General features: G+C 40.9%; 1 protein-coding gene across 1 annotated transcript in view; it reads right to left on the reverse strand.

The window, feature by feature from the left end:
* Atrnl1 (attractin like 1) overlaps window positions 1-25,862 on the reverse strand; it is a 752,002-nt gene that overhangs the window by 108,020 nt on the left and 618,120 nt on the right. The window contains exon 28 of the mRNA XM_004659313.2: window positions 6,166-6,280. Within this exon, the coding sequence (XP_004659370.2) occupies window positions 6,166-6,280 (115 nt within the window). The remainder of the gene's footprint in view (window positions 1-6,165; window positions 6,281-25,862) is intronic.

A 25,862-nucleotide genomic window follows, 5' to 3' on the forward strand; every position in this document is an offset into this window, starting at 1 on the left:
CTAATTCAATCCAGTTTTGAGGCAGGAACTCTCATTATCGTTCATCACTCTGTGAACTAGCAGCACATTTTCCTGTCTCCACCTCTCTTCCCACCCTAAGCACACTGGGATTATAGAAACGTGCTATAAATTCCTGCTTTTAAGTGGGTTCTCTCAGGACTCAAGTTGCACAGCAAACACTTTATCCACTAAGCAATCTTGCCATCCACATGACATATTTTAATAATGAACTTTTATTCAGTAGTTCTGTTTCTTATTCCATCCCCTGTAACAAAGGGAATGCTAAGATTAGATCAACAGATGTGTGTCTCTAAGTGCAAAGTGAAGATACAGTGGCAAAGTCATGAAGGAGTCTAAAAGAAAAGAAAGTCCAGAGGCTTCTGGCAAATGGAAATTTGCTTTAAAATCAGTCTGCCCTCAGAGGAAAGAGAACGAGCAGGTATTCTTCTCCCTAGCATTTTTTGTTTGTTTGTTTGTTTTTCCAGGTTGGGTGTCACTCTAGCCCAGGCTGACATGGAACTCACTATGTAGTCTCAGGATGGCCTCAAACTCAGAGCCAATCCTTTTACCACTCCCTCCTCAGTGCTCAGATTAAAGGCATGCACCACCAAGCCTGGCTTCCTCACTAGCATTTTAAGATCTCTTTAACCACTTATAAAGCAGGAGAGCTGTGAACTGTTTGTGTTTACCAAGCAGTCTAAGAAGATTTGGAACCAGACTTTATTAGTAAAATAATTACAATTATTTTTTTAAAAAAACTTAAGGGTTGACACTAATTATTTTTGTTGGCAGCATGTGATACATGGGATAATAGTTATCCTAGTTGACCCCAAATAGTCGGAAAGATGAGGACTGCTCAGAAGAAAGTCATTTGCCCTCTCCAACCCAAAGAGGCATGGTAGCATAATTTGTAGCAGAGCCGCCGTGCAATAAGCTAGAGTGAGTGCATCTCAGACTGAGTCGTGTCAACTTACGGGAGAAAGTAGGACTCAGATACCAAATGACTTGCCCGTCATCACACAGCTAATTAGTGAGAGAACTGGGTCTCTATCTCAGAATTTGTAATTCCAATCCACAGTTCATATGTTCAAACGTAAAGTGTTCCCCTACATCAGCATGATCCTGCTGATGTTAGACAAGGAGTAATGCTTTCATTAGCAGACATAGCAAGCACACATTTGCATTGTACCAAAATTCTGAATTACATCTCAAGAAAAGACCAACCAATCTTCTTTGCTTTCTTAAGTCTGATGATTCACAGAGACCCCCTCAGCTCTTTCCATTTTGAAGCTGGATTTAAAACCCTTCTAGGGCTATGGACTATTTGGAATCATCTGTGTCTGTATCGAGATAACAGGGGCATATAATGGTCCTAGATTTGAATGCTAGTTCATTCACTTGCTAGCTGTATTTGTGCTGGACAGGTCATTTAATCATGATGGAAATTAAGGAGAGCGTGGGCCCAGCCATGGTTGACCTCCTGAGTCAGTAACTGGACCAAAACAATACATAAGTATTCAAACTGCCCAACACAATGCCTCACCCAGAACTGACAATTGTTTTTTCCTTCTCCCCTTTTAACTTAATAAAACCAAAGTTCTTTTCTTGTCATTATTATAAATAGGAAATGCATTCATAATATTGTTGGATAGACTATCATTTTAAGTATCATATAACACTTCTAGATCATTCTTAGAAAACATTGATTATTAGGGCTGGAAAGATGGCTCGCAGATAAAAGCATTGCTTACAAGTTCTGATGGCCTAGGTTAAATTCTCTAGTACTCATATAAAGAGAGATACGCAAAGTACTACATACATCTGGAGTTCTGTTAGAGTGGCAAGAAGTCTTGGTGTGCTCACTCTCTCTCTTGCTTTCTCACTCTCTTTCTCTCTCTGCTTCCAACTAAATGATAATTTTTTTTATATTCTGATTATTTTTTCACTATTTCTAAACCTAATGTTAGAAATTGCAGTATTCTCTCTGGTAACATGAGAGTTGATCATGCACATAGCAGGATTTTGGTACATTTTCCTCTTGGTGGAATCACATGGCTTCTTTTCAGCAGTGGACATTTGGGACCCTGGGTTTTTGATTCCAATGAGAAAAGTTAATCTGCTTCTCATTAGAAGAAAAAAGAAACCCACACACTATAGAATCCATAATCCTCCATCACAAAGTAACAGCAGTCATTATCATGTTGAATTTATGGTGGAGAGTACTGTCTAGGATGATTAGAGAGATGCTTGGTTATAAAATCATGGAGCAGAGTTACTTAATGTGTCCTGCTTTTTTGTAGATGCCACTTTGTAAGGATCTTGAGGTCAGGAGAGAAGCCTCCTAGTGGACATTTTCCAATAGTATCTATCGCACATGAGCCCAGGAGAGCCTGCATGATTGGAGGGGGCTGGTCACGGGAAGCATAGTGAAGCAGCAGCAGAATTACTAGGTGGGAGAGCAGGGCGCCTGATTAGTCCAGTCCTAAGAATGCTAAACAATAAATAAATAAATAAATAAATAAATAAATAAATAAATAAATAAAATCTTTTAAGCCACCTAGGGGGAGAATTGCTAAGAAGCATCTATAAGTTCACGACACAAGTAATAATAATAACAAAACACTAAAAAGATTCATGATGGGGGGGAGGTCTATTGTGAGGCAAGAACAGAAGGAGCAATGGGCTGTATGTGTCAAGAAAGCAGAGGAGGAACTATTTGTGGAGAGAGGAAGGGGACAAGCAGAGGGTCAGGGGGAAGGAAGTGTGGTCAGCAAATAAGATCAAAGTTAATGACATATATACAGGAAAATGTCACAATAAAAGCTGTAACTTTGTTGTTAAATTTAAAAATTAATAAAAAATAAAGAGATAATAATAATAAAGATTAGTGCATGGGTAATGTAATGGATGAATCTACATAGTTTTTCCTTTGATCCCTCATAAGATAAAAGGCATGGGGAGGCAGTTAAGGCCATGTCTGGTTAAATATTACGGGAACATTTGTTGGTGGAAAGAGAATAAAGTCCAAAGACAAGGAATTGTTAAATTATTCTCCCCACATGATCCCTAGCTGCTACTGAGAAAAGATGGCCAAGTAGGTGCCTAATGCTTCTGAATCACTCACTTTTAAGTGATGAAATTCAGTTTCTGAGGGAAAACAGTGTGATATTTAATTTTAATTGTCAGTTTGACCAAATCAAGGAGTAGCTAGAAAACTGGTAAAGTGGTATTTTGGGGTATGTGGGTAAGACTGTTTACAGAGTGATCTGTCTAGATTTGAACCTGCTTGAAAGGAAGATTTTCCCTCAATGTAGGTGTGCATCCTCAGCTAGGACCTGGAGAGAACAGAACCAGCAATGGTGAATGTGTCTATTTCGTGAAGGTACCTATACTTCTTTTTCTTTCTCCACTGTAGTTGTGAGCATTTTATTATTTCCTGACATTCTTATTATAAAAAGTTCAATGATATAGCAAACTTGTATTTCATAATTGTGGTAGTTTGAATGTACGTCCCCCATAGGCTCAGGTGTTTTATTAAAGCATACAACATGGATCTGCAGCCACCTGGTTTGAAGAAGTGTCACTGGGGGTGGATCTTGGGGTCCAGTCATAGGGTGTGTTTGGGGGAGATCTGATTTCAGCCTGAGGTCTGGCTGGGGCCCCTGCTGCTTACTGCCCTTTTCTGCTAGTTGCTTTTGGTTTGGGGGTTGTCTGGTTGTTTCTCTCCGCTTGAATGAATGGAAGTTGCTTCTGCCACCACTGTTGGAACTTCCTGCTAGATCTGTGAACTTCAAATAACTCTCTTCCTGTCCTAAACTGTATCTGTTTTAGATGTTCATCCCAGCAACATGAAATTAAAGACAATAATCAACACCAGTATCTCCACCACTTAGATTCTTCTCTTAACATTTTACTTTACTTGCTTCATAACCTATCTATTTACACCTTATGATGCGCTCATTAACCTATTACATATTTCCGATGTATTGCAAAATAGATGATAACAATAGATAATACTGCATTTTAAAAGAGTAGAATCAAGGAATCTAATAGCATAAGAATGCCAGGGAAATTTTATTACTTAAAAACAAGAAGTCCCAAGTAACAAGCACCTAGTGAGTTATGCACAGAGATACTCATCACTCTTTACTTTCCAGGTTCTGAAAAAAAAGTGTGTAAGCTGTTTCAATGTCACATCTACCAAGAGGAACCTAACCAAAGGTTTCAGATTCTGAAAACATAGACTGCTAATTGTAGAGAAACGATCTTTGTGCTCTAGATCATCAGGCAAAAAAAGTTACTTGGAATGCTGGAATTCTGGAATCGTTTGTTTCCTCGCTGACCTGGGATTCACTACATACTCTCAGGGTGGCCTTGAACTCACAGCACTCCTCCATCCTCTGCACTACTGTGCCAAGTTTAGAACAAAAACTTTTGTCCTTTGCTTTACACGCAGGTATTTCCAAACCCCAAATACCCTACATCTTACTCCTCTCATTGCAGAGTTTCACAGTTTCGTCCTGAAAACCAAATGTGAACAATGGGGCAGCACAATGCCCAGCTCAGGCAGCTCTGGCATGGGAGGTCATTATGCAGCTTCTGTGAGGATGCCCGGCTGATGTCACGGGCCTCATGGCTGCTTGGCTTTTTAGGCCAGTGGAAAAGGATTTCAAAGGTTAAAGCGACAGAATACTGGCGGCTGCCTTTATTCTCTTCTTCAGGAAGTCAGGGTGTCAAGGATCTAGAAGAACCTTGGTGTCGATCACATGGACTTGTTTTCATTAGTGAAGAGTTTGTTTTGGAAATCATCCCAGCTTTAAAACAATGCTTCCATTAGCTGGGCACAGAACTTACAATTATCTGTCTCCTCTGCCCAGAGCCAAACTATTATACATACTGCATGCCCTTTACCTTGGTGACACTGAAAAGAGAAAGACAGTCCCTTAATGTATAAAGAGTGTGTAAGTATTTTTAAATAAACATCTACAAATGAGCTTTAGATAGAAATTCTTACAAGATATCAGCAGGTACTACCAACGAATGACTCTAAAGGTGATGGAAATCCTCTGCTTCATATATGGGAAAAATTCTACAACATGAATACCTAAGGCAGCTTGCAAGGTATAAAGTGCTATATTTTCTTTTTTTGTTGTATTATGGTTTTTGGATGAGCACAAATCAAGAAAGTGAGGGACAAGGCCACAGCTAAGTAGGGTAACACAAAAAAAATAAGTAGGAAAACAAGTTCATTTTTAATTATTCTCATTGAGAACCTGCTAGAACTTTGGCAAGTAATTTAATGTACAAAGGGAATTGAAGAGAAGATCTAAAATCACCTGTACCATCAAAAGCATCCATTCCACTAAGAATTGGATAGAAGAGATAACCAAGATAAGGAAAATTCTAAATTCTAAATCAGCGGACTGAAGTATGTGAGAGGAATGAGTGGGTGCATGTATGACTTGGCTAAAAGTACACCCAGCGTTGGGTAGGTTTACAATGTGCACAATATTGTACCTATGAGAAAACCTGCAAGACGAAGCTCAATTAGCTCCAAAATCAAAGCATACTTTTCACATAGAAAAATGAGACTCAGTACAAGGCTCACTACTCTTACCCTATGGACAGAGAAGTCCTAGCTCATAAACTGTCTGATAGGACGGTGAGAATAGATTTGACAATTAATGTGGCTGCATCATGTATCTAAAAGTGATCATCCTTAGATACCACTAAACACCTAACCACCTCAAACACACAAGGGCCTTAGGTTGATTCCACTTTCACAGTGCAACTTGTAGTCATATTTGTCATTTGCTTTCCCAAATTCTGCATATACCACACACTGGAAGGAAAAAAAAAAAAAAAAAAGCTGGCCAGAAGAGTCAAAAACATATTTTCCCTGCTAGTGATCTTTCCTAGTATGTTGCAACAAACTGAATAAAGCACAAGCATTTTATACACACACACACATTCAAGACGTGTTATAAGAGCAACACTTGTAAGACTGAATTTATGGAATGCAGTTATGTGTGCGAATGGTTATATGTTAACATTGTATCATGCTCCAAATTAGACCTTTGCATAGGTCCAACTGGGCTCTTTGGTGTCGTTTCCTTCTTTCTAGTCTCTGAGTTTGCATAACTGCTACTGGATCATTCATCGTACCTGATTGCCCGGGAGGCGGGGCACCCGAAGCTCCCCTGGGTAGGCAAAGAAACACAGTCAGAACAGCAGCTCGGCTCCCGGCACATGGTTCAATGGCGATCGGTTTAGGTGCCCCCTAGAAAAGACAGCGCACTGTGAGTTCGCAGAGGTGACTTGGCATTACCCTTTTACTTTGCACTTTATCTATCCTCCGGTCAGCAAAACCGCACACACTTACTTGGGGCACATACCATGGGTCGCTTTAAGCCTAACTCCTGGCCCAGTGTAGACGTGCATCAGCCCTCAGCTGAACCAGTGAGTGCATTTGTTGCCTTGTGCAGCTGTGAATCAGAGTTATGCAGCTGGGGCTGCTTCTGCCCAGTTCCTCCCCCTTGCCAACGATAGGCGACTCTCCACTGATGCAAGGGATCACAATTCTACCTATTCTGTCACTTGTTAATATACATATGCCCAGTGAAATTATCGCTACGTTTAAACAAATTGATACGTCTATCGCCTCACACAGTTACCTTTGCCGTTTGTTTAAAACATCTAAAATCTGTAATCCCAGCAGAGTTTTTGCACGCCACACAATAGTGTTGACTCTATCCCCTGCTGCACATCACATCACCTTTGACCTCCCGCTTCCTGTTCTCTCTCCCTCCCTGTCCGTGATGCTGCCATTCCATTCTCTGATTCTGTACATTTGCCTTAACGAAAATTCACTTTGAGGGCATGTTGGCATATCTCTGGCATCATTTTGGTGAAATGTATGTTTAATAATCATCCACTGATGCGTTTACATAAATAACATTGCAGAGATAAAGTAAATGAACACATGGGAAAGAAAGTAGTGCTTTTAATATTTAATTACTTTCTAATAATGGATTAGGTGCTCAAAGATTCTTACATATAGTAGCTTACTCAGGAGGCAAAGGTAGGGAAATCTCTGTGAGTTTGAGGCCACCCTGACACTACATAGTGAATTCCAGGTCAGCCTGGGCTAGAACAAGACTCTACCTCAAAAAAAATTTAAAAAAAAATAAGTTTCAACAATCCCATAAAATGAGAATCTTGAAGCAAGACATTAAACTGTCACTAAGAAGGACTGGGTAAGTTCAGTCATTGTGTTTCCTGAGTCTGCGTTTCTGATCATACAATGCAGCTTGTGATATATGTGCATGCACCCCCCACACATGCGTGTGTACACGTAGACACATACGCCTGTACACCCTCCTCCTCAGCTCCTCTCATTCAAACACACCCATGGCACATGGGGTCAAATATACTATGACTTTTGAAACAGGGTAGATATAATTTTAGCCTAGGAATGATGGATTGGACTAAATTATTCCAACAACTTATAGAATAGTTTAAATATCAAAGTAGCATCTCTGGATAAAGGCAAAATAAAACAGAAGAAAAACAGGTAAGTAGAAGGAAAAACAACTGTAATTATTAGAACAAACAATTTATTCAGCTTTTTTTCTATTGAATATATTTTCACTTCAGAAGAAATATAGATATATGTAGTCATTCACCTAGACTGGTCTAGAATATTGTCATTTCCAGAAAGTTTAATGATGCATTAAAGATAAAACATGTCTCCTTTCAGGTAAAACTTAAGACAGAATTCCTGGTGACAATGGTTTTATGTGATTATAAAAGATTTCTCCTTTATAGAAACATAAATCTCATCCTTTAAAAGTATCCTCATGTAGACACATTTTGGGAGTTTTCAGTATAAAGGTGAAAGCGGAAGAAAAAGGCCTTAAAATGTTCCAAGAAAGTGCAGTCTGCCTTGCTGCACACAGTATCAAGTTACCTGAGCTCGAGTTTCATACCTGAAAGCTTATGTTGACTTTAACAGACTGAATTGGGAATGTGAAGCAAAAATCAGCATAAGTACACAGATATTATCCAATGATGTAAATATTTAGAGAATAGGCTTGTCATATTCCAACACTAACAAAAAATACTATGAATGTTTCCAACCATATTTCTAGGAAAATAAAATTTAGGTTAATTTAATAAATACAAGGTATATGTAAAGGCCAATTTGTTAAAATATACGAAAAGAATGCAAAATGAATTCATGGTTTAAATGACAGCATCATATTAGAATTGCCAAAATCATTTTCATAACACATAAGAAATTATTAATCATTTGTTTTTTTTACCAAGACAGGTTTTCTTTGTTTTATTATTTTGGTTCTAATAGATTAGCACTAGATTATTCAGAAATCATGTTTTAAAAACTTGATCTAAAAATTTAGAATTAAATCTTACTGTGAAGAAAAAAATATTGGTTGGGTGTGGTGGCATATGCCTTTAATCCCAGCACTTGGGAGGCAGAGGTAGGAAAATCACTGTGAGTTCAAGGCCACCCTGAGACTACACAATAAATTTCAGGACAGCCTAGAGAGAGTATCTACCTCAAAAAAAAAAAAAATAATAGTGTTCATGTTGTACAGCTAATTCCTCTCAACTGAAATATCCACTCTGAAGGGAGGAGGGAGGTGCTCAGAGGTCAAGTTTTGGAGAGCTGAAACTTGAAAGGTCAGAGGAGCACTCCCAAGGTTAGAAGAATGAAAACTGTTGAGGGCAGACTTTGACCAATGCCATGTTGCAGTTGAAACGTTTCCACTCAGGAGACCAAGTCTGGGGAAAATGGTGCAATATCTGGCCCTAAAGATATATAAAGGGTAAGCAACTGCTTGGGAAGGGGCTCCTGTCAGCTGCCTGCGGGTTGCACAGTGTGTCTGAGAGAAGCAGCCTTGGTAAACTGTCATCTAAGCTGAGGTTGGGCTGTACAGTGATGCAGCTGCCTTTGAGTCGTCCACGCCTCTGTGTGCAAGCCTTCCGCCTGCTCCATCAGTAACCCCAGTAGGTCCATCAGTTCACCCATTCTGGTTTTGGTGCAGCTGTGCTTTGGCCTATCATCAGCCCTATCTGGGGGCAAATAGACAATCGACAATATGTTTGCTTCTCCCCAGGGAAAAGTTTCTCCAGATAGCAGAGAAATGGTGTCTCTCGGGGTGGGACATGGAGAGAAACAACAAATGATTTGGTAGTACATCCACTGGTCTTGTTGCAAGGCTGCCTTCCTACTGTTTTTAACACCAGCAGGAAAGGTTTGAAATATCAAATCCTGGTGCTTAAATATCAAAAGCATCAACTAAGAGAAAAAAAAATGTGAAAAAATGTCTGTAAAATTCTGAGATGAGAGGTGGAATATGCCTAATTTTTTTTAACACTTTAAACTTCAGAGATAAGTAACAGAGAAAGACAGTTGGGGAGTACCTTGGCCATGGAAAAGGAATAATGTCTACATAAAAAATAATTCTGCCAAATCTTCCTTGGAGTAATTTGCTTACTCTTAACTTCTGCTCCAGTTGTAAAGAAAACATTAAAAATGGCTTTGTGTTGGTAAGCCATGTAAAGGGAGATTATAATTCTATTTTAAAACCAAATTGGCTTAGGACTTGGTCTATTTTTAGCTGTAAGAATTTTCATAAAAGGATATTAACAAAGTGTGAATTATTCATTATATTTAAAATATTAGTTATGAGCACTACTCTTTGACACTTCTAAATGGAATTCACATAATTAAAGAAAATATTTTCAAAGATTTTGTGGCAAATATCAAGATGGGATTTTAAATAAAAAAGGAAAGAGATACTCTATAGTACTTGAATATTACGACAGAAAATAGCAAAACCCCACAGCTGAGAATATTACAGATACCCTGAGGTTTGACAGTTGTTTGTGATAAATACATAACCATGAATCAAAATCATTTCACAATGACATAACATGTTCACTGCACTGTGCAATTTATCATGCGTTTTCCATGGCTGCCTTTGAAAGAGATAAGGCAAGGGTTTGTTTGCCCACAGCACTCAGCAACTGTGATTTACTTCTAGGCATTTTCATATTTGTTTGTTCTGCAAAAAGCTAGCGTTAGACTGTGCCAGAAAACATCACTGACAGTTATATAATTAGCAGTCCTTGTTTATTAAGCACACAGCCCTCTTACAAAAGACTTATTTGGTTTACACTGGTGTTTTTGAAATTGTGGTACTCTTCCTTGATGGGAAATACATTTTACGTCAAACTCATTCCAATTTTTAGCTGTTAAAGACAAGTTACCAGAGAAGTTTCTGGAATCATCAATACATTCAAGGTTATAGGTCTTCAAAGCTGTAATAATAAGTTCTGAAAGTGAGACTCGTTTGCGGCCAGCATCCGTCTTGGGATACTGTGTGATATGAACAACTGTAGCCGGCAGCCGTGTGTTTCTTCTGCCGCTGGTCCTCCCAAGGGTGAGTGAATGAGGAAGTGCTTTGCTTAGAAGTCACACTGAGGTCCATCTTTGGAAACCCTGCCCTTACCCAGTAGTTTAGGATTTTCAGAACTCTCTGCTGTCCTGAGACCAGTTATTACAAAAGAGAGGGCAAGTCCAGTACTCAAAGACTCACACATTAAAAAGATGATGCACCCTTTATCCAAAACTTTATGTACTTCCAAAGTAAGGTTTGCAAACTCAAAACTCAAGGCGGGCCCTATATTGGGTTATTTTATTTTCCAGAGTACATTGTGCATAGTAAGTGAATGAGGAAATGGATGAATAAATAAGCCTTCCACAGAGGTAGAAGTGAGATAACTGTGAGGCTTAATAACTTCGATCCATGCTGTGATATTAAAGGAATAAGGAGACCCTGAAACAATGTTAACATACATGGAGTTTGCCTTACGCATCATGTATTTAACTTGCACTATTGTGTATAATCTACGTGGCAATACTGTTGTAGGGAAGCTGTTATTTTCCATTATACAGGTGAAGAAATTAGAATTCAGGGAGGTCACATGATATTCTCAGGGTACTCATCGCTAGTGAGGGGCAGACTCAGGATTAGAGCTCAGATCTCATTTTAGTATGTAGGTTCCTAATTTAGGTCCTAACTACAATATGACTAGTTTAATCAAGGTTATAAATGTACAATGTTACTAAAAAGTATAAATTAAGAAGCCAAGGAGTCTGTCAGCCTTTTGGTTTGGCTATAACTGGTAGAAAGCAATGGAGGATTTCAGTTACAAAAATTGCCTAAATGTTAGTTTAACTGAAGCCATGTTTTCAAAAAAGTGAATACTGGCCTTACATGGTGGCACATGCCTTTAATCCTAGTACCTGGGAGGCAGAGGTAGGAGGATGGCTGTGAGTTTGAGGCCAGAGACTACATAGTGAATTCCAGGTCAGCCTGGGATAAAGCAAGACCCTACCTAAAACAAAACAACAGCAACAGCAGCAACAACAACAACAACAACAATAAACAGTTAATACCATTTTTCCTACATAGGACTTTGTAAAAGTTCTGGCCAACATGCAGGATATGAGTCCCAGAGTCAACTTTGCCACTCACTGTCTAGCCATGTGGTCCTGGGCACATTACTAAGTCACTTTCTCACAATGGAAAATTAACAAATTGGTTAGATGGATTTTAGGGTCCTCTTTCTATTTAGCATTCTGTGACTATGATTTATGAATGACTTATAGTATCTTTGACATACCAATATCTGATATGTCTAAGTATCATGACATGTAAAATTTCTACTGCTTCATATTTTCTTTCCTTCTCAGGCATTTTAAATGACACTTCTAATTTTAAAGAACATTATTATACCATAAAATGAATACATTATATAGACTAAATGGCCACCATCACGTGCCAAAAAAGCAATTAGAAAATTGAGTCAAGGAATTAAGGATTAATGTGGATATGTTATACCTGTCAGCAGTAATGAGTGTTTTGACAAGGAAAGAATAAAGTCTGACAGCATTCACAAATAGTAATTTAATATGTGAATGAAATATTAAAAATGCAAAACAACTACATATTAATCACTCTAACATTTTGCTTCTAGAACATGTTTAATGTTATTCTTATCTGAACCTATCTATAAATAAAAATAAGTCCTTTTCAAAAGCCTGCAAGACTTGGTATTTGCAGTTTAATGAGTGTTTATATTGATATGAAATTTAGTTTTTAGTCACATAAGTAACATTGAATTAATTTACCAAGCCTTGAATTAAATCAGCCCAGAGATTCGATACACAGCTAGTCAAGGATGTTTGATTCCATAGGATGAACAAAAGACAAGATTCCAGAGCTCAAAAGCAGATTCCCTGTTTTCACTGTTCAGTCTTGGGTGTAGATAAAAAGCATGCTCTTTCTTATTCACTTTTTCCTTTTCATGACATGACAAAGAATTAACAGGCTAACTCATTGGCGAGCTCATATATAAAAGAAATTAAGGTGATAGACACTCTCAAAACAGGGTTAAATTACAATAGAGGCCAATTCAGTGTACCATGGAACAGGTGGGAATGGATAAAGGAACGAAGCATTATAGCCACAGATTAGTGTTCTGCTCCTGAGGTTCTGCAGACATTCTAATAGCAAATGCTTTTATATATGTGGTAGTCTGAATAAGCAGTGTTCTCCATAGCCCCCTGTGTTTGTTAGTAATCCGCATACAAATGTTTGGGAAGTACAGCTTGCTGGAAGAGGTATGTCACTGGGTGTGTGGCCCTTGGGATACTATAGTTTAGCCCCTTTGCCAGAGCTAGCTCCCTCACACTTGCTCTTCCTTCCAGCTGATGATGTGACATCTGGCTGTCAATTCTGCCACGCTTTCCTTGGCATGATGAGAGTTCCCCTTAAAACTGTAAGTTGAAATAAACCCTTTATTTTCATAAGGTACATCTGGTTGGGTGTTTCTCCTCCCCCCCCCAGCAACAAGAAGCTACAAGCTATAATATCATATCCAATTTTCTCCTTTGTTGAAATGCCTGCATGTGCCATGTCTGCTCCCGCTGCACACATGCACACGCCCGGAAACATGCATACTTTCTCAAGGTTGGTATCTGTAGTATTCTATCTGGTTTAACTGAATTTTGCATCTTTCAAAGATAAGACCTGGTAGTTATCTTCCAAAAAAATGGAATATAATGTCAATGAAATAATTACCATAGCTAGAATTTTAACAGTCAATACTTTTCTCCACAGTACAGCACAAAGAGAAACGTAAACATGATTACTTTGTGTATGCATTTGTAAACTGAGACCTCCTTTTTCTGGTCTTCAGAAGCAGTGCTGAGCGAGAGGTATATGTGTCTGTCAAATCAGTCAACTTTCCTTCTTGCTCAGGCCCAGTCCTGTGCTTCCCTTCAGGCTGTTCTGCCCACTTACACAACCTGCTAGCACCCTTCATTCCTGCAGACCTGGCTCAGTCCTCTCTCCCTGCAGGAAGCTAGTCCAGGGCATCCTTAGCCACCCCAGGGCATGGTCTCTCTGCTATCTCAACAAACACAGGAAATCACTTCTGTCTGCGACCACCAAGAGAGACCATGAGGTCTTAAGAGCAATCAGAGCTGGGGCATGCTGGGCTTGGGGCTGCTCACTCTCTTCACTTCACCTCTCTTGCTTCAGGTTTTTCATTTGTAAAATGGAACAAAGATAACTTATAGCATTGTTTGGCAGACTAGAGAAATCTGTGTAATTATATACACTCTTACAGCAAGTGCTTGGTAAGACTTAGCTGTTATATCAGTCCTCACTTAGCTTTGGGATTGTTCTCCAGTTCATCTAAATATGTTCAGTTCAAAAGTAAGCCGTTCGAGGGCAGAAGACATATTGTTAGAATTTTGTTTTGACTGCTGGAAATGAGTTAAATTAAGAAATTCATGAGGCTGAGGAAATGGCTTAGCAGTTAAGGCATTTGCCTGCAAAGCTCTAAAGACCCTGGTTTGATTCCCATGAGTCTGGGGTTCATTTGCAGTGGCTGGAGGCCATGGCACCCCTGTTATCTCTCTGTTTCTCTCTCTATCTGCATCTTCTCTCTCTCTTTCTCATAAATAAATAAACAATTTTTTAAAAGAAAGAAATTCATGGACTGAGTAAATAAATCCCTTGCTGTACCAGCCCAAAGAAGAGCTTACATGCCAAGCACCCACATAAATGCAAGGCAAGCATGGTGGTCGCTCAAAATCCCAGTGCTCAGGGAAAAGACATGATTTCTAGGATAACTTGAATACCTAGATATCAGCGAGCTTTGACTTCAAGGGCCAGACCCACCTCAATAAATTAAAGGAAGAGCAGTCAGGGAAGATTCCTGACAACAACTTCTGGCCTGTACACCCAAGCACACAAACATGCATGCATTTCCAAACATCTGCACACACATGCACACAAGAATGTACACACGTACATACACACCATACATGCATGCAAAAGGAAATTTAGTCACCAGGATAAAATGCTGCCAATGGCTTACATTATGAGGAGACTTGGATCTCAATGCCACATTTAGTACATTGACCTTGTCACTAAGTGTCCTATTTGCTCACGTTCGGTCCTGGTATTATCAAGACTCTGACCTGTGACCATTACATGCTGCAAAGAATAGACATTCTCTGATATCTAAGACAGCAGTGTTCAATATACACTTAATGACTAAACGGGTGTTTGTTTTGTGGCAAGATGTTATGAATAGAACCTCAATCTAGAATAGATATAAACAAATCAGTGGGGAGTTGGAAAATCGAGATCTTGGTGTTATTCCCTGGGCTTGTCCTTTCCAAACCATGTTATGATAATGATGCAAAATGTCACCTTAAGGCTGTAGCTGACAGGCCAATTCTATTTAGATATAATCACACTGGGCACTGGGATAGAGTGCTGTATCAGATGCAGTCCCTACTGTGGTACCACATCCTTCACACTGACTGTAGCTCCGACTTAGAGCTGAATGCTCTGGCAGTTTTGGATGGAGACCTGGAAGCGAAGGACTTGGGGGAAGGTATGGAGGGTGGAGGTCAGAAGGGCTGGAGAGGATGACTGGGAGTTCTTCAGGAGAATGAGGAAGAGTAGAGATTTCTGGAAGAAGGAAAAGCATGAACATGGAGGTGGTAAGGCAGATGGTTCGCCTGGGAAAGCTCTAGAGGTTTAAACTAAGCCAAGGAAGTGTCCTGTAAAAAGGGCGAGAAGACAGACAGGAAGACTGGAGAACTTGTAGAAAACTGGCCTCCTCATCAGTCCCCCTCATTCCTCCTGGTAGGACTAGGCTCATGAGTACCTCAATACTGAACCGGGGTGTTGAATGAACCGACGCCTCTGCAGTCTTCACCAAGACAGGCAGAGCCTCCCCAGCAGACTCCTTGGATCTCTCTATCAGGGACTCAAAGTGCTTGTTGTTAAACTCCTGGTGAAATCGGATAGAGCAAGTGCACATTCTATTAAAACATTTACTTCTGAAACTTCAATCATAAAAGAAAATCAAGAAGCACTGGGAAAATGAAGCATCAGCAGAAAGAATGAAAGTGCAGATTTGGCAATATTCTTAATGAGGAATCAAATGTTAATAGAACCAGCATAATAAATGACTTTCTACTATGACTATCATACCAATTGCAACCTATTATAAATAAAAGATCTTGGACAAAATGCTGAATGAAAGAACTCATGTAGCTTGTTACAGAGACATGTAACTACTATGGAGTAAAACTTCCCTGGATTAATTTGAGAATGAGTCCTTTTGGGTGGCAGACTTCCTAGAACATTGAACACTAACCCTATAAAGACTCAATTTTTTCTATTTAGAGCATTTAAAAAATAGCGTGAAATCTCTTCTCAGCTTGACTATATTATACTAAATACGGTTTGATATTGGTGTGGTGCTCCATGGTCAATATCACAGGCAGCAGTTTCCACTGAATGCTGAAGACATATGGAGGTGCCAATGTGTCTATCAGTGAGCACTACAGCTAGACCCCTTTTCTTGCCTCCCTTCCACACTAACCAGGAGCCTCGGATGGCATATTGCTTATTACTTGTTTATTTATACAGAGGCAGCTAAAGATGGTGCAGTTTCCAAAAGGCTACATGGATGCTTTTTCATGGAACGCATCAATCATGTAAAATTGGAATGACCGTCTCAAGGACTTCACCCTCCACAATATCTCCTCTCCTGTTGCTCTGGACGTGGTTACTGCGTATCAACATCATCCAGAGTACTGCCTATTCATCATTGCCAAACCACAGACCACAGACTCCTTGACAGCTTGTAATAATCCTGTGTTCCCTGAAGTTTGAAGGCAGATTAGCTTTTCCCATCTCAAGGCTTGGACAATAGATTTTGAAAAAAAAAAAATATTACTATTGCATCTAGAAATACTTCATGAGACCCAAGTGACTTTTATTGCATATGAATCAGAACATAGGTTTAGATTTTATGGCAGTTTGAGCATTATTATTATTTAATGTTTCTTTCCTCTTTTTTCAGCTTTCTGTGCATATTATTATTTAACTTTTCTCTGTGTTTCTCAGCTTCTTGATGTGGTTATATGGAGTGTTATAAAAAGATAATATGTAAATAAGACACAAAACTTAGTGAACTGCAAAGGTATTTAAATTTTCCTATCACATCAAATAATTTGCAAATGTAATTTTTGTTAGTCAAAATCAAGTGAGTGTAAGCAATTTTATATGGGAAAACCTTACTTGCTCCTTTTTCCCTCCCCTAACTTTGTTTTGGTGACTTATGACAGACAAGGAAGGAAGATTTCTATGTCAAGATCTTTTCTTATCTTCCTCTCCTGTGTGAGTTTATTTTCTCAGACTTGCTCCTGAAGCATGATCCAGTATTGTAGTACCAATCATTAAACTTGGACCCAAGTTCCGAGTTCAAACATTAACTTTCTGTGGAGAAGATGATCATCAATCAAGGCATATTCTAGAAAGTTCTGAGGAAAAGCCATTTAAAAAGATATATATTCTACCGGAACTTTCCTATTGCATAGTGAAGACAAAAGACGGCTATGTTCAAAAATGGCTCCTCTGGGCTGGAAAGATGACTTAGTGGTTAAGGCGTTTGCCTGCAAAGCCAAAGGATCCCGGTTTGACCCTCCAGGACCCGCATTAGCCAAGGGGTGCATGTGTCTACAGTCCGTTTGCAGTGGCTGGAGGCCCTGCAGCACCCATTCTCGCTCTCTTTCTCTGAAATGAATAAATACAATATTTTAAAAAATGTCTCCTCCATGTGTCCTTAAGTACCTCTGGTTGGCCTGGGAAGCCTCTCTTCCCACTTACTCTCTCGGTATTTTGTTAAATTACAATCTCCAAAATTTTTAAAATGAAGTGGGATGCAAAGAAGTAGGAGAAGATGATGGAAACCAGAAGGGGCTTTCCTTCTTTCAACAGGCCCCGCATGCGGTCCTCTGGGCCATTTCCAAGCTGTCCTCATGCCCTGCAAGAGGATGCGATTTGTCACTGGTTCATGACCAGGGATGTGTGGAAATCCCATGTGGGCCAAACTAAATACATGTGAATGGCATTCCTTTTGGCTTTTCTTCAAATGTTTTGATTGTGTGAATTCAACCATTCTATCAGAGCTTGCATTAGAAAATGAAGTAGTAAGAGTGAATAAAAAATATATTTCCAGATCTGTTCCCCATCTCCTCCCCCCAGAAATGCTCTTTTTCAGTTTAACTAAAAATTAATGGCCAGAGTCTGCGTAATGATCCTTTCCCTGGTTTTATTTAAGCTGCTTTTCCACCTCCCTCTTGGTGCCAGTAATTATCTAATTGATTGTGCCTCAAGGAGACTTTTGTCATTGGGTGTGACCCAGTGCACACATCTGACTCAGTGTTTGTGGTGGTTTGAATGGTTGTTGCCCAGTAGATTCAGGAGTTTTATTCAAGCTTGTAATTTAGATCTCCAGCTTTCTTGCTGGAGGAGGTGTCACTGAGCAGATCCTGGGGTGCAGCCCTAAGGTGTTTGTTACTGGGGGGGGGGCGGATCTGAATTCCAGCCTAAGGTATGCAAAGTGCCAGGGAGCGCTGCCTGGGTTCCTGGAGCATGCATGCTTATGTTGCTGGTGGCTGCTTTTCTCTCTGCATTGACCTGTGAAAGCGGGCCAGCTGCTTCTGCCATTATGGAACTTCCCCACTACCCATGTGCCTCGATAAATCCCATCCTCCCATAACTAGTGCCTGGTTTGGAAGTTCATCCCAGAAATGTGTGGCTGTCTACTGCAGTATGTTTTCTTTAAAAAAGCACAGCAGGATGATTAAAATATCCAAATGTAAAGACAGTACTAATAGTTTCTTCATTTAGTCTCTGTAGTCAGTTCCATGATGTCCATCTACCAGAATCGCAGAATGTGACCTTATTTGGGAATAAAGTTACTATGTTTCAGATCTGTAAATTGCCTCTAAAGCCTATGTGTAGAAAGTTTGAAGCCTTATGTAGGAGTATTCAGAGATGGGATCTCTGGAAAGTAAATGGGTCATAAGAGCCCCAACCTCATCATTGGAACTGATAGTTTCATAGCATCATAGGCTTTTGGGAGATGGAAGATTCCCTCACCTCTCTCTCTCTCTTTCTCTCCTTCCCTGCCTCCCTATCTCCCTGCCTTCCTATCCCCCTCCTTTCTTCCCTCTCTTTCTCCCTCCCTTTCTTCCTCCACCTCTCCTTCCCTGCTCCCCCCCACCCTCCATGAGGTTAGCAGCTTTGCTCCACCTTGTACAGGCCCACAGCAATGGAGCTGGCCAACTATAGACAGAGACTTCTGAACCTGAACTAAAATAAAATTTTTCTGCTGTTTTCTCAGGTATTTTGTTTTTTTCATAGCAGTGGAAAGCTAACTAAGACAAGGGCCTTTCTAGTTGTTATTAGTTAAGATTAGCTAAGAGATCACACTGGATTAGGGTATATCTGACATCTCTTTAGGGAGAGTTGCGGTCACATGAGGGTGACTCACAAAAGATAACATAACATGAAGACTGAGGCAGAGACTGGAGAAATGAGTCTATAGGCAAGGGGTACTAATTTCTGCTAACAAACACCAGCAGCTAGGAGAGACTTAAGGAATAAATTCTCCTTCAGAGCCTCTGAATGAATCAATTCTGTCAGCACCTTTGTGTCAAGACTTTGGCCCAAGTTGTTTTGAGCCAGAATGTTTGAGGAAGTTACTTTGGGCAGCCTTGGAGAACTAAAACCATTTCCTTAGTCACAAACCAACCTCTACATAGAACAGACAGGCCATCTTGATTGTCTGCTATCTTGGTCTGTTGTATTTGTAACGATCATAAGACTGTAAGTATGACCAATCCCAATACTCCAGCATGGTTCCTCAGTTTTGCATCATTTTGCTACTTTTATTTGAGAAGCTAGCAAAATATCACATAGAATGGCAAAGGTCAGTAGAGAAGCTCAGTGAGCTAGGAGAGTTTTGTAACCATTATACAATTAATTACACTCATAAACTTGAAATTGTCATAACTGCTTCTTAGATTGTAGTCATAGCCTATGATCTATGTCAGGTTACCTAGGAAACCAATTTTGATTTGTGGGTAGCTGGTTATTGGGAGGTAGCCTCAGGAATAGTGATACAGAGCTAGCAGGGAGAGAAGGCCTCTTGGGATGCAGAGGCCTGCCTTCAAGTAGAGATGTCCTTCCAAAGGCCTTTGAACTTCCTCATGAATGATGAAAGACAGCCATGTCTTTGGAGGGGCAGCGTTCCTGGGGAAGGACTCTGCTCTGAGCCAGGAAAATGAGAGGCTCCATCCTGAGGGAGCAACATCCAGTAACACCATTCCAGTACTCATAGTTGTAGGTAAAACACTCATTAGCCCAAAAAGTGGCTTTAGCCAGACTGCACACACTCTCATGTGACAGGTGATGTTGTGAGGCATCTACACTTCATTTCTCACAGGGTTGGAAAAGGCTGCTATATTTTGCCATTATCAACCCTCTCAGAAGAGGGCTTGTTCTTCAGAGCATAACCTTCTTTAACTTTCCTCCTCTGACTAGCATTTCCAGTAATTTTTCTCTTCAAGAGAAGACAAAAATTATGATTTCAGTCCTAACTACACGGCTAGGTTAACAATCTACCATACTGAGCATGCAGTCCTCAAGATTCTACTTTTTGCAGTTGGTATTCAAAAGAGTCACTACCTTAGCTTTTGCTCAGTCATGAAGCTTCAAGGGAAAGAGGTCACCCTTACTTGGCATGCAGATAAGATGGAGGGTGAGACCATTAATTATCTCACTGAGGTTTTATAAAGTGTCAAGGAGAATGGCAGGCGAGATAACTTTTCATTCTATTTGCCCACTAAGTCATATTCCAGAACTGCAACACCGTGCCTTTTGTCTTGCTACAGTATCAATGCCAAATAGTATTTGTTGGCATTCACTGCTTGCTGAGTGCTCTTTCAGCAGGAGCACCTTGGCTGAAAAACCAGTGCAGCCCTCTGATGCTAACTAGTAACGCAATGACCATCAGCAAGGTTACAAACTTTTTGTAAACTCAGAACAGGATAAACTCGTATGCTGTTAAAAAGCAAATGAAATCCTTGGGGGAGAGAGACATTTCCATCAGTACTTTTAAGGTAGAACAGAGTTTGGCTCTGGTCATAGTAGGGCAGGAAGATACATACTGGCGAATTCTCACTGCAGCTACAGAAGCATGAGAGGAGGCAATAGACCGACACAGGACTGGCGAGACTACATTCTTACACTGCACTCAGTCTATTAGAGAAAAAACCAGGAGGATGCTTTCCTCACACAACACCTAAGCCAGGCACTACCTGCATGCCCGCTGGAAATCTCCTTCTGGTCCAAGGAAGTAGGACTGACCATCTCACACAGGACGGAAGAATACAGCAGCAGATAACCCGTTCAGCAGAGGACTAAAAGTGGAAGGGTCCTGTCAACCAGTGATCAGCTTTCTTAGGATTTAGAACAGTGTGCCATGGAATCCGTTCAGCCCTACAGATGCTTGTGTTGATAATGTGGACAGCATTGCTCTAAGCATTAACTCAGACGCATGAACAGATAGGGTCCACCCCTTCACGGAAGGCGAAGGATGGTTAAAGCAGTCAAAGACGGTATGAAGTCACTACGTCAGAGCAAGTCAAGGAGAGTCAAGAGAGATGGGGAAGGCTCTGTTAGAGAGGGCAGTTGGGAAGAACTATAGCAAAGTGAGGCTCGAGTATTAGCCAGGAGGGGTGGAGGCGTGAAGTCAGGAAAAGTCACAGAAGATAAGAAGAGATACTATCACAGGCAAAGGCTCTCTAGTTCTACCTCCTCAAACACCAGCAAGAAGGCCAATGGATTTACTTGGGAAATGTATGGTGTATGTGTGTGTGTGCGCATGTATGTTTGCATGTGCATCCACGTGAACATGTCTTTCCTTTTTTCTTCTCCAGCCCCATTTTGCTGCTTGAGTGCAGGAAGGGAGAAGCAAGAGAACTATGCAAGATTGATTTACTCATAGCTAGAGTGAGTATGAAAAGTGAAAGAAATAAGGCAAGATTCTTCTGGATATAACAAGGAAATATATGCAGGTGTAGGGTAAAACCCCCAGAACACGAGGGAAGTCATCACTGCTTAAAGAAAACTCTGTGGAGTAGAGTTCCCAAAGGAGATGAGACACTTCTGAGTAGAGGTTAGTGGAGTAAATGAGCTATAACCTAGGCGGAGCAGGAGAGAGCTGTGGAAGCCGTATCTGGAGGCAATGAAGGCAATGAGGGCGAGAGCTTCCCAGGGTTACAGGGGCCTGTGCTCTGCTCAGAGGTGTGAGGGCTGTAGGACCAGCAGCTGAGGGAACTTCAGGGGAAGGAGGCTCCTCAGGGGACTTCCAGGCTTCCAGTAGGTCAACATAATATACATTCCAATTAGTTGAAGAAGTTGAAAATATAGGACTTTGCCCAATTATAAATCACAACTTCTGAAAGCAAAGTAAAAGGGCCCGAGGGGCAAGGGGAACTAGGTGTTCAGGTCAGAACAGGAGAGGTGTCTAGTGTTATGGATTCAAACAAATGTAACAGTGCCCAGGGAAGTGGCTTCCAAAAGTTCCGAAGAAATATCTGGCTATAACCCCACTGCTACAGAATCTAAAATAATATGGCTCAAGGGATGGGATGCTTTGAAATGTTATCAAAAGCAGTTTTTGTTTTTTTTTTTTTTAAAGGAGAATAAGGAAGGAAATTTGTGGTTGTTGGTAGGGGTTGGGGGCACACAACCTCAGCTCGGGTCTGAGTTCGATGAAGAGCGATGAGAGACAGCTGGCATCTGGAACACACAGGCAGGCAGTCTGCCAGGTACAGGGGCAAGGTGTTGGAGTAATAAGGATGCAGGCATCTGGGATGGCGGAGAGAGGTCAAAGGAACAGGCTCTGACACACCACCCCCAAGAATCAGTCCCTAAGTCTGCCACTTCCTCTGTGAACTCGGGTATGACTCCTAGCTCTCTGTGCTCAGTCTCCTCATCTGTGAGGTGACAGACATTACTAACCTATCCTTCACCATGTCATCATGAGAATTAAATCAATTGCTACTTATAAAGCATTTAGGATGCAGCCTGGCACTGGGCAAGTGTCAAATAAATGTTAGCTATTACTATTTCACTGTGTCATTTTTAATGGTCTAATTTAATTCACCAGACATTTTTACTGTAAGAATTACTTATTCTTATAACTTACCCCAAGCTTTGTGATGGGATAGCCTCGGGGGAGGGGATATGCAGGTCTGGTGTGACAGAAACTTGGAGGAAGCTCTTACAGGCAAGGTTTTCAGCTCAACACCAAACTGAGCTTGAATTTTGGCTCTGCCACTTAAAGTACTGTGTGATTTTAGGCAACTGGTTAGATCTTTCTAGGCCCAAGAATCTTTAGCTACGAAAGGGAAATGATATCACTGCGAATAACCCACAGTGTATCTGTAATGAATAGAGCTTGTGTAAAGAACCTGACATATTGTGTGGCATAAAGTAGACATTCAATAAATGTCAGTTGTGTTATTCCTCCTTAATTAGAGGGAACTTTAACTTACCTGCTTATGACAACTGAGCAGCATAAATTCTTAGTTTGCTATTTTAATTTCCTTTCTCCTAATTGTCATGAGGAATTTAAAAAAAAAAAAAGCTTCAATGAACTATGAGGGCATGAAAATACTTGTGATGTTTATTTTCCCATTAGAAGTGAATTAAGCCTTGCTGCTTACCTGCCTTCCTCCACAATAGGTTTCTGTCTGTCAGGGCTGGGGCAGGCAGTCTGGGAGGGGGGGAGGCTAAGGCAGGTTTGGCATTCAAAAGGAGTGGCTGTGAAGCCAGCCTGGACAGAATAAGTAAAGACAGCTGGAGGACAGATTGGTTGTCTGGATTTTAAAGTTGAATCCATGATAATTGTGGCCATGCTGGAGTTCCTAATGTTTTCTTTGCCTGTGGGAAGGAGTGGACAGGTCAGGCTGAACTCCAGTTTGTTGATAGCGTGGAGAGGATATGATATGAAAGGCCACAGAAGGCGGTGCGACATCCCGGAGTTCACGACCTGAACCTGAGAATCCGGACACTCTAATGAACTGAAGAAATGAAGCAAGACCTAAAAGAATGTCAACTTTGAGAAAGTGTGCCTGAGTTTCCTTTCTGTCTCCCCACATGGCTTTAATTGTGGTCAACTTGGTCAATGCAGTTCTGTAGGTGGGAAAGGGTGACTGCCAGCTCCTGCCCAGGACCAGGTCTCCCTGACAGAAGCCACCAATATCACAGAGTTCGGCCTGAGGTCTAGGCCCTGCTTTCCTGTAGCTCTTGCCCCAGGCTACAGTCTTAATTTGAAAAGGGCCACAGCTCACATCCACCAAACCTAAAGGATTTAAAATAGAAACCTGAACTAATTTCTCCAATCATAGCAACCACAAGACATCAGATCTTCTATGACCTTAGCTCCCTTCACTTTATTTACCTGATAAAAGGGAAGGTAGAACCTGTTAATCTCTATAAATACATCCATGTTTTCCAAGAGCATTTAAGAAGGAGACTATTTGAATAAGATTAAATTGCTATTTGTGAGAGAATGAATCATACTCTTTCTTGGTGTTCACTGTGAAGTGTCATAGTCATAATGCTTTTAGTTAATAGCAGGTAGCTATAGCAATTTTAAAGTGTTTCAGTAATAACAGTCTTCGGTTTTTTATTTCATTTTAGAGAGAGAGAGAATGAGAATTAGAGTGCCAGGGCCTCAGCCACCGCAATCAAACGCCTGACACTTGTGCCACCTAGTGGGCATGTGCCACCTCGTGCTTGCCTTGCCTTTGTGAGATTGGCTTGTGTGGGATATGGAGAGTCAAACATGGGTCCCTAGGCTTCTCAGGCAAGTGCCTGAACCACTAAGCCATCTCTCAAGGCCCTAGTTTTGATTTTTGAACCGATGAATTGACAAACTCTTCAAAACTTTACTTGAAAGTGGGTTGTGGCAGGGGAAAGAATCTTCTGTGACCATGGCAGTTCCTCCTGAGGTGACCAGGGGAGGGTTGACACTCTGAACCTCACAAATGCAAACTCTGTGGCTCTGAGGGTTCAGGCTTCTTTGAGGACACGGAGTACAGTGTGCCCACAGCACGCCGCTCCAGCTCACCACCACATCTTTCCCACTGCAACTTCATCTGCACGCGGCTTGTATCATGCTGCTGTTAGCACAGCTGGCGGAAATCCCCCTAGGTTCCAGGCGAAGAGACCAGCCTGTTTTGGTCAGAATTTCTCCTGGGGCAAAAAACTTAACTGTGACTGCTTCTTCCTCATTTCCAAGTGTACCTGATTCCAGGCAAAAACCAGTCCCTCTGCACATTTATGGGACCAGCGGTTACTGCTGCACTTGCTGACAGAGCCTCTCTCTGTCTCTGTCTCTCTTTGTCATCTTTCAGGAATTGATCAACACACCCCGTGTGAACCCTCACTGTTACAACTCATCCCACTCAAGCAGATGGTCAGACTAACGCCCCTAATGCTCACGGCTGCAAAGTCTTGGTAACAAGACAGCCATTCAATAAATGTTTATTGACCATGGCCTATGTGCAAGATGCTGTAGCCACACCAGATTTCTTATTTTTCAGTGTGCTGCCCCATATAATGAGAAAGTTGGTCTTGCTGAATTCCTAATGACGAGATGCCTCAAATCGCACCTCAGTGGCTGCCAATGATGTAAGCAGCAAATAAGAATGAGTAATAGTCATTGCTGTCGGTACACAGCTTGAGTCCTTTGGAAGATGAATTAATTTTTACTAAAAACTTTCACTTGTTCAATTGTACATCTATGCACCTGATATTTATTGAGCTCCTACAACATAAGGCATTGCAGATACAGAGCTAGTGCTGCAGGCTGTTAGGCACTGTGAGAAATTTGTAGTCGACCAATGGCCCCTATTGTTGTGGGTCAGCTGATTAAGCAATAATAGCTAATGTTTATTGCACTTAACTATGAAATTGGGTCAGTTCCTGTTAAGGGTTTTATACCACCTAGACCCCGATGAAGATGAGCTCCATTATGTAACTGGTTTATGGAACATTAGTTGAAATGCAATTCAGAGAAAGTGTGGCTATGGAGCCTCACTCAAGATACCATTATTAGAGCGAGTAGAGAACATGCTGAAACATTCAAAGCATTCCATCCAGGGCCTTCCAGTGTTGACTTTTTATTTGTGCCTTAGCTCTTGGGAGGTTTCCATTACTTCAAGAGAACAGAAAATCAAGCCTGGGCTGTGAACTCATAAAGGGGAATTCATTGGAGGCATAAGATAGAGGCTCTAGGGAAAGGGTAGCCTGTTTTTTGGCTTAAAAAAAAGACTACTTCAGCCCAGGAAGAGGAAGAAGTTGTTTGTACCC

This window comes from Jaculus jaculus, chromosome 1 (assembly GCF_020740685.1).
Source record: "Jaculus jaculus isolate mJacJac1 chromosome 1, mJacJac1.mat.Y.cur, whole genome shotgun sequence".
Classification (NCBI taxonomy): domain Eukaryota; kingdom Metazoa; phylum Chordata; class Mammalia; order Rodentia; family Dipodidae; genus Jaculus; species Jaculus jaculus.